The 9,900-nt window shown below is 49.7% G+C and overlaps 1 protein-coding gene across 4 annotated transcripts in view; it reads left to right on the top strand.

Annotated features, from left to right (window-relative positions):
* The window catches only part of SLC6A6 (solute carrier family 6 member 6), an 88,755-nt gene that overhangs the window by 41,937 nt on the left and 36,918 nt on the right, over positions 1–9,900 (top strand). For all 4 annotated transcript variants that reach the window (XM_019645981.1, XM_019645982.1, XM_019645984.1 and 1 more), the window contains 2 exons: positions 1,536–1,670; positions 2,719–2,953. In XM_019645981.1, the coding sequence (XP_019501526.1) occupies positions 1,536–1,670; positions 2,719–2,953 (370 nt within the window). The remainder of the gene's footprint in view (positions 1–1,535; positions 1,671–2,718; positions 2,954–9,900) is intronic.

Here is a 9,900-nt window from a genome sequence, read left to right as displayed (position 1 = left end):
TTTTATTGGGGAATTGGGGGAGGGGAACAGCGTTGGGGAATCGGGGAAGGGGAACAGACAAGTTGCTGTCCTTTTGTTCTTCAGTCTAGTTGTAGGGGACGTTGCTTCACTGGCCCATGTTGGTATTTTTATTGCGCTTTTCCCGGGTGAGGCAGATCGGTAGCCAGCCATTGGACGGCTACTCACGGCTGCTCACAAAAGCGCACACCAGCTGCCAGCCAGCCCCAATGTAGCCTATGCCGTCACCGGTGACTCACGGCAGCCCAGCTCCAGGTCGAGCTGCTGTTCACCATCTTAGCTGTAGAGGGTGCATAGTCACTGGCCCTCGTGGGATCCGAACCTGGGGCCTGTTGTTCAGAGCTGGTGTCCCAAGCCAACTCTTAACCAACACACCACTTGGCAGGCCCTTATTTTTATTTTTTTTAATTAAAATACTTTTCTAGTTTTAATTGAGGTGTAATTGACATACAACCTTGTATTTGTTTCAGGTGTGCAGCATAATGCTAAATGGTTACCCCAGTAAGTTTGGTTAATATATCACCTCACAGTTACACATTTTTTTGTCTTGTCATGAGAACTTTTAAAATTCCCCTCTTTCAAATATAATAAAGTATTATTAACTATAGATACCATGTAGTATATTCTGTCCTCAGAACTTATTTATTTTATAACTTGGAAGTTTGTATTTTGGACCACCATCACCCATTGAAGATATTTTTTTAAATGTAAGGTCTCTGGTTGGTTTGGGTTTTTTGGTTTTTGGTTTTGGTTTTGTTTTTTTTTTTAGCCTGCTGAAGGCTAAGATCAGCAGAGATAGGCGTGCCACGTACTGCCCATGGTAGGAGAAACACCTTTGGGAAATTCTGCCTTAGAGCCTGGTTTCTTAACTTTTTGTAGGTCTCAGGCGCCTTTGGGACTCTGATGAGTGTCCTAGACGCTCCCCAGAGAAAAGCACATACACATAGACTCAAGTTGCCCACAATTTCAAAGGGTTTATGGACCCGCTGATGCCATTAGTGTATACCAGGTAGGAACTCTCATCCTGACTCTCTGCCCCTCACTCCTCCCCTGGCTCCCACTCCCAGCTAGAGGCGCCCCCCACCCCCTTTGCTTCTGATCACTGTACCCTTCCTAGCAAGTTCTTCCCAGCGTCCTGCCTTGGGAAGGCCTGGAGACAGATAGATAAAGGCTTCAACAAGGAGGTCATATTTGAGATGGGTCTTAAGGGCTGGGCAGTCCTTATTCAGATGGATGATGTGGGGAAGGCAGGCAGGCAGTTGGCATAGCTTAACCAAAGGCTCAGAGGCCGAAAGCACTTGGTAGATTTGAGGAAGGTGAGAGGGCACACTGGAAAGGAGATGCTAGTTGAACCAGGTAGGCAGGGCCTGGAGACTTTTCAACCAGGTCCAAGAATTTGGCCTTTACCCCTCACGTCCCTCACTCATTCTCTTTGATTCCATTGGTTGGGAGGGCTTGGGAGTGAGCCCCTGTGACAGCCACAGCCTGACCCTCACCCCACTCTGCTCTCTCCGCAGGTGCATTTCTCATACCATATTTTATTTTCCTGTTTGGGGGCGGCCTGCCTGTGTTTTTCCTGGAGGTAATCATAGGCCAGTACACCTCTGAAGGGGGCATCACCTGCTGGGAAAAGATCTGCCCCTTGTTCTCCGGTGAGTATGGGACAAAGGTCACCCGGGGTCTGGTATTCATCGGTTCAGCACATTTTTATTGAGTACCTGCTGTTTGCCAGGTACATTGAAGCCTCATGCAAGTCACTTGGCACTGTGCCTGACAAAAGGTAGCAGCCAGTACATGAGACGTATGCTGCTGCTGCTCCCAGTAACTGCTCAATACGTCCCAGCTGTTCCCACCTCTCTGGGTTGTTGAAGGACAGAGGAGCTAGCAGCTGCTTAGCAGTATCGTGCAGAAGATAAGCACTGAGAGTCAGGAGGCTTTCTGTCTGGATTTGAGTCCCTCTTCCTCCTCTTGCTAACTCTTGTGACTTTGGGGAATTCATTCAATCTCTTAGTGCCTCAATTTCCTCATCTATAAAACGGAAATAATATGCTTACTTCATAGTGTTACTATGAGGATAAAATGACCTGTGAAAGTGCTTTGTACACATAGTAAGCCCCATATTAATGGGAGCTTTATTATTATTATAACATTAAGTCTTCTATGCCTCGTACCTAATATGCATTATGAGATAATACTGTTATGATGATTATTGGCAAGGATGGGAGGTTGTGTGTCTGTATATTGTTATCCATCTAAATCCATCCATCCATCTATTCATCAAACCTCTCTTCATTAAACTAGTCAATATAGTTAGACTCCCCATCCATTCGTCTACCTAACCTTCCAACCAATCACAAGCCATCCATCCATCCAACACATCGAATGTCCATTCATCAATTCAACATTTACCCATTCAGCTATCTGTCGGTCCATCTAACCATCCATCTGTCCATCCATTCATTGATCTATTCCCCTCCATGCATTCTTCGATTCATCCAGGCATCCCATTTATCTAACCATCCATTCTTTCACCTACCCACGTATCCAGGCCTCCATTCATCCTACAAATCTGTGCTGGTCGCTGTTGAAGGGCCTGTTCTGGCCCCAGGCCTGGGGATGCCGCAGCCTTCCATGTGAGTGTGTGGACATGGTGGGCCTGGCCTCCTTCCTGATGCTTATCTTCCCTGTGCACCCCTGCAGGCATCGGCTATGCCTCCATCGTGATTGTTTCCCTCTTGAACGTGTACTACATCATCATCCTGGCCTGGGCCACATACTACCTGTTCCAGTCCTTTCAGTCGGAGCTACCCTGGGCACACTGCAACCACACCTGGAACACACACCATTGTATGGAGGACACTATGCGCAAGAACAAGAGCCTGTGGATGAGCCTCAACACCAGCAACTTCACGTCCCCTGTCACCGAGTTCTGGGAGTAAGGCTGCCCTCACTAAGGAAGGAGGGAGGGTCTGGGTGGGGGCAGGGAGGACCGCCCACTTCCTCATCGTCCCCCCAGGCATGTGGGAGTCACTATCTTGGGATGGAGTTAGGGTTGGTGGGGGGAAGGTGTGCACGCCTTAGGAGATAAATCCATGCCTTTGGTCTTAGACAGGCATGGAATCAAATCCCAGTTCTGCCATTTTACGGGCTGTTTGACCTTTGGCAAGTCTCTGCCTCTTTCTGAGCCTCAGTTTCTTTAACTGTCAAATGAGGGGACTGAATCATTCCTACACCCATAGGATTGTTTCCCAAAGGCAGGTATATGTACTCATACTGTCTGAAAGTGATACAGTTTCCATAATGTATTTTAGAAGAAATATAGTTAGTATATCAAACCTTATTGCACAGAGAAAAATGCATATATGAAGCTGAAGTAGTTACTCAAGTGACAAGGTGAGTACATAGAATGAAAATTATATGGCGGTCAGCTTTTGCTGTATAACAACCATCCCCAAACTTAGTGGCTTTAAACAGCAACTGTTTCTTTGGTTGAAGGTTCTGCTGACTGGCAGCTTGGGCTGAACTTGGCTGGGCAGTTTTTCTGGTCTTTGCTGGGCTCCCTCATGGGTAGGTTAGCTATAGGGCATCAGGGTATCTCTTCTGGGGATTAGTTGGCTATTGGGTGGAGTGCCAGGGTCCATATTGGCTAGTCTGGGCTTATTCACAGGCAGCTTGGCATTCCAGAAAAACAAACGGGAAAGTTCCAATGCAGGAGCACTTTTCAAGCCTCTGCTTGCATCATTTCTATTAATGTCCCCTTGGCCAAAGAAAGTCACAAGACTAACCCAGATTTAAGAGGTGGGGAAATAGGTTCTGTCTCTTTATGAAAGGAGTGGAGAATTATGGACATTTTTACAGTTGACCACAATATAAACAGGAGTATACACACAGGACAGACATCAGAAAGGCAGAATGTGGAGGGGCTTGAAGTTTGGGTATCTCTTAGCTACTATACGGGGAAGTCCTAACACAGTGCTTGGAGGCCAATCAAAAATATATGCATGCATTGCTTTCCTTATTCTTTATGAGCTATTAGATATGGTGCTCAGCACTTGGGTGCAGCACCCCCTGATCTGGAAATAACTGAGATAAGACCTTGCATGGAGCTTGAGAGCCAGGGGTGGGGAATGCTGTTAAGGAGGTGGGATAGCCCCTAATTATCATGAGATATTCCCTCTCTTCTGTGTGTGGCTTCACTGTTTCCAGGGTGTCTCCCCAGCTCTTAGAACCTGGCCCAGGAACAGTCTCACCGATGAGGGAGTTGCCTGCTGGTTGGTCCCAGCCATGCTTTGTTTGGGGCTGGAGCTGGGAAATCATAGGCAAGGTCGGTCAGCCCTCACTCCAGTGGTGCATGTCCCTGTCATGACATGTGGGCCTTTCGGTATATGCTCCTGGGTCCCTGGGGCTACTTGGACTGGGGCCGGGGCTCTATATGTGTACATATTTTCCATTTGCAGACAAAGAGGGCATTACAAGCACATTCATCACTCCCTCAGCTCCCCACCCTGTGGAAAGCTATGTTTACAGACAATGATAGGCAGGCACTTATTCTTCTCACTTGAATGGGGCCCGAGACCACAGCCCTGTCTGCTCTCTGTTCCTGGCACAGCCTGATCACCCAGGGCCTGCCACACCCAGGACACTGGCACTCAACCAGCCACTCGGGCGCCTGCTGAGGCCTCATTGCCTTGGGCACGGATTGATTGCCTGGGTTTGAACCCTCACTCTGCCACTTCTAGCCTGGGCAGGTGCCTTTACTTCTCTGGGCCTCAGTGTTCTCACCTGTACCTGGAGAGATCATAGTACTGCCCTCCCAGGTTGTAGGGCCGCCCTAACTTAAGGAGATTATGCATGGCCAGCCCTGAGAACCTGCATAATAAATATGGGCCATTATTATTTAGTGTCCTCATAGTGGGTAAAACTGCTCCCTAGCAGCATTTGGCCTTCAGATGGACTAAGAATGGTCCCCTCCCAAATGCGCATATGGTCCCCCCTTTTGCAAAAGGGCCGTCATCTTTGCTTGTCTCCCTGCCGTCTTCGGCCTGAGGGTTCGTGAGAAGGAGCTCATGTGAGCGATGAAGTCCTCAGGGTGTCCAATCCTCACCCCCTGCTTCTCCCTGAGACTGGGCCCTACTGGGGGATTCTAGGTCTCCTGCCTTTCAGAATATCCATTCTGAGCGCCTCACCTCCCTTTCCTGGCCCGGAAGACATTAAGACAGTGTTTATCGTTGAAAATTTCCTGGTTCTGCAGGCACCTTCCCAAGCCCCACATGATCCAGATGGACTTGCTCAGTCCAGAGAGTGCTGGCCGCCTGCCTGATGCTCACTTCCCGCTCCAGCCTTCGCAAGCCCTCCTCCTGGGCTCTAGCAAAGCTCTGTGAGTCCCATCTGAACATCCACAAATAACTTGCCCTCTTTCTAGAACCCGGTGGAGGACTGGGGTCCGTAGAGGAGGAGAATGGAAAGCAGGCTTAGGCAAAAGGACCAGGCCTGCTGCCCGTGTGAACAGACAGGCGAAAGCCAATGAGCAGGGCCAGGGGCTTCAGCTCAGTGCAGCCCTGAGCCAGGCACCGTGGACGAGAAAGGTCTAACCGCCTGCCTTCAAGAGCTTTCCCTTCTCTTGGGCATGAAAGAGGGGAAACCAAGAAAACTAACATGGAATGACTGACTCATGAGCTTTGTGGTAGGGCCTTTCATGTCATTTTTGCAGAGCCCCTAGGGAAAATATCTAGGCATCATCCCAAACTCCTTTCTACCTCAAATCCCACATTCAGTTCACAGGTCCTCTTGGCTCTCCCTTTAAAGTATATCCAGAGTCTGACTACCCTCCCCACTTACCCTGCAGTCCCCCTTCCCCGCCTCCTTGGGACCCCCATCATCACTCTCCCAGACCTCTCACTGCTCTCCCCCGCCTTACCCTTGCATCTCTGCAATCAATTGTGAATCCAAATATGTCATTTCTCAACTCAGAATCCTCATGGCTTTTCCCATGCTGTGATCTCACATAGCAAAGAGGATATTAAGTGTTTCAACACAGTAAGTGCTCACTGAGTGCTGATTCTTCTTATTAATGCATGTCTGTATCCACTTGGCTGTGTAGCATGGAGCAGCAAGTCACTACACCTCTCTGGCCTTGTTTCTCCCATCTGGAAATGGAGGGGCTGTGTGAGCTTGACTTTGAGAGATGAGTAGGAGCCCACTAGGCTGAAAGGAGAAAGAAAAGACACTGTGGGTCAAAGGAACATCCCGTGCATCCTAAAAGCACACAAGTGTTTGGGAACAGCAAGTCATTGGTTTGGCCAGAGCATAGGATACATGGGACCAGGGAGAAGGACTGAGGGCTCGAATATTAGACTGTGTGAGCTTGGTTCTCTAGGCGGGGGAACCATGAAAGGTATATGAGAAAGGGGATAATATGATTGAAAGAATCTGTGTTTTCTGGACATTGCTTAAGGAACACACTGGTGGGAGAAAGGCTGGGACCTGTATTAAGCACCAACTGTATACAGGGACTCAGAGGGTTCAGCCCTCAGTGAATCTGGGTTCTCTTTGGAGTAAAACTTAGCTTATATGATTTCCCCTGAAAATAGCAACCAGCTCTGCAGTGACTCGCTCCGGGGTTTTCATCGAGAAGTGCTCGCTGAGATATTATTGAGGTATCACTGGCTGGTGCCCTGTTGGGCTGCAGAGCAGTGAGGATCTCTCAAAGGCTGGTGTCCATTTCCCTTGAGCTAAAGCCCAATCCCAGCCATTGTTTCCCTTCACTTTTCTTACCTGTACCAGATATATAGGTTCCCTGAGCTGTCCTTTCCTTCTGCAAATGATGCTGATGGGTGCTCAGAAGTGCCCTGGGAGTCGAGATGAGGCACCATGGGAGCTGAGACTTCCACCTGGGCCTGGACAGGGAAGGACCTTGTTGATCATCGCTGCCCTGCACCAGTTTTACGAGAGGATATCGTAGAGAGCAGTGGGTGATGCTACCGTTCTTTAGAGCGGGGAGGCTGACTCTGTCTCCCACATGTCCCAGCTGCATGACCACAGTGCAGTCACTTTGCCTCTCCAGAACTTGGAGATAGCGTGGTCCCAACACCTCACAGCCTGGCTTGAGTGTTAAAGGGCTAAGACAGGGCCTCTGGGCATGGGTAATGAGGTAGGACACTGATGACCAAAGCGGTGAAGTGACTGGCCCAAGGTTACATCGGCAGCAAGACAGCCGAGTCCCCAGCCCCGACCTCAGACCTCGGACATCACCTCCAGTGTCTGTGTCCCCACCAGCTGTAAGTCCAGGGCAAATCCATGGTCACAGGCCACATTGTGCCATGCGTGGGTGACCCCACTCTCAGGTTATGCGTGGGGTCATCTCTTGGCCTGGGTCCCCCATGCCCACCCCGTCTGCAACACTAAAGTGCTGTTCTCAGCAGGAGCTGGTTAAATGCCCTTTATCAGATCCCCGTGAAAGCCACCTGGGCCCTTGAGACAATCATTATACGCTGGTTTTATCATTTAAACCTGAGTCGCTCTGCAACGGGGAAGCAGAGCTCCTGCCTCTGGTCAGCTTTGTCCTGCTCATCCTGCTCTGGGATCACCTCTGTCCCGAGGGTCCTGCTCCATCCCCAGCCCTGGAAGACAGGCGGGGCCAGCTCTGGCCAAATGCCCTCTATCAGGCTGGAGCCATGCCTTCCTCCCTGGTTCCTCCAGGGCCCCCTGGGAGCTCAGTATGTATCATTAGACTTTATTAGAATCAAAGAAATGAGTCATATTTGCAAACAAGCCCTGCTCAGCCAATCTTCCCTTGCAGCTGGAAGGGGGAGGCGGGGGAGAAAGCCTTGTGCGGCCCCATGCTCAGGGCGGACGGGCTCTTTTATAATTGTTGCTTCCACCAGTCTCCAGGGAAGAGCCATCGCCAATAAATGGCTGGCCGGCAGTCAAAAGGAAACGATTTGGCCCACTCGGAGGACGTATTTACATCTCTGAGTGCTGGCTGGACGGCAGCGGGGTGGCCGACTCAAAACAGACGTCCAAGCAATTCTTTTTTGGATCCCACCCTGGAATGAATCATGACTATTCTTGGACAAGAATGCAGCTCACCTCTGCATCTCCTCTGTTCGCATGAGAGATGCAGGGAAGTTTGGGATGCTGGGGGACCTCATGAAGGGCAGCGTAGGACCTGGCACACAGGTGGCTGGTCCCTAGGGTAGCATCAGTAAAAAGGAACCTGGCCAACGGTTGCTTTTTATCTGGGTAATTCCAGGTTAGTTCCTGAACCTCTCTGAGCCTCAGTGTCCCCATCAACCAAATGGGTATAATTAATTTACTCAACTAATGTCAATTGAGCACCTACTATGTGCCAGACAGTATTCTGGATCCAGCAGTGATCAAGACGTAGGCCCTGCCTCCACGGAGATGTCGTTTTAGTAGGACAGACATTAAATAGGTAACACAAATAAAATTGTAATAGAAAAGCAATGATAAATGATGGAAAATTAAAGCCAGGGCAGAGGAAGGAGAGTGACCAGTGATAGGATGCCTGGTGACGTGGCATTTGAACAGAAACCCCAAAGTGGGTGTGGCATGGCATGTAATGAGTGGCCTTGGGAACAGTCACTTCAAAGATCCTGAGGCAAGAGCATGCTCCACCTATTCTGGGAACATTCCAGAAGCCGACGTGGCTAGAGAAGGAAGTGAAATGGCCATCTGGGGGGATGAGGTTCAAAATGGGACCACTCACTGTCCAAACAGCTTGTCCTGGACATGTCCCATTTATACCTGTGGTCCCAGCATTGTTATTAATAGGCACCACCCTCATTCTTTAAGGTGCCTGGGTCTGAATGATAAGAGTATTTGGTCATTTATTCAGGGAGGCAAAAAGGAGTGGGGCAAGTCTGAAGGGCCTTGTTGGCCTAGTAGGTGGGAGCCATGGGAGGATGTGGAGCAGAGGAGGGGGTGACCTCACTTGGGTATCGACAGATTAATGAGAACAGACTGGAGTTAGACCAGTGAGGAGGCTGCTGAAGTAGTCCTGGTGGGTAGTGGGGGTCCGCACAGGGATGGTGACAATGTTGGGGAGATGTGGCCGGATTTGGGGTAACTTGTTCAGTTTCCTGGCACCAGTGAGGGGCTGTGCACCATGGCAGTTCCTCTGGGGCGCAGGATTCTGCAGTTTATTGAGCACTCTCCTGCAGCACAGGCCCAGCAGATCCTGGTCTGCTGCTTTCAAGGCCACCGGGGTCTGACAGGAAAGGGACTTGTGGAGGGTCCTTCGAACTGGGTCCCCTCACAAAGGGAGTCAGATGGACCCACAGGCTCTCTGGTCTTCCCGGCTACCATTGAGCTGTTCTTGGAAAGGATGGCGATCACTTTGGCCCTAAGCCCACATCAGGCTCTGTTATGACAACCCCTGATTGATGAGATACTTTCATTCCATTCCTAGAACGTCTACATAGCACATTACAAACATTTGCTAGAATTGAAAATAATTTGTATAAAGGTGATATGTGCACATTACATTCAGATAATGAAAAAACGAGTTCCCCTTCCCCGCATCCCCATCAACAGGTCCCTTTCCCCACTGGCAGTGACACAACCAGTGTTTTGTATGCCCTGCCAAAAATAGTCTGTGCGTGTTCAAGCACAATGCATCCATCCTTTTTTACACAATAGGGAGCATGCCATGCATGCTGTTCCTCTTCTTGCTTTGCCCACTTATTTATCTCCAGGATAGAATTTCCTATCAGTACCCAGGGAGCTTTCCCGCGGTCCCATGGGCTGCGTAGCATTCCACTGTATCGTCTCTGTGCCTGCTCAACACATATTGATGGCCATTTGGGTGGTTTCCAATCTTTTGTTCCTACAGACAGCTGTGGGGTGGGCCTTGCCTTTGGC

This window comes from Hipposideros armiger, unplaced genomic scaffold (assembly GCF_001890085.2).
Source record: "Hipposideros armiger isolate ML-2016 unplaced genomic scaffold, ASM189008v1 scaffold_96, whole genome shotgun sequence".
NCBI classification, from domain to species: domain Eukaryota; kingdom Metazoa; phylum Chordata; class Mammalia; order Chiroptera; family Hipposideridae; genus Hipposideros; species Hipposideros armiger.
Note: the sequence above shows the minus strand (reverse complement) of the source record. Positions and strands in the feature narration are given on the sequence as shown.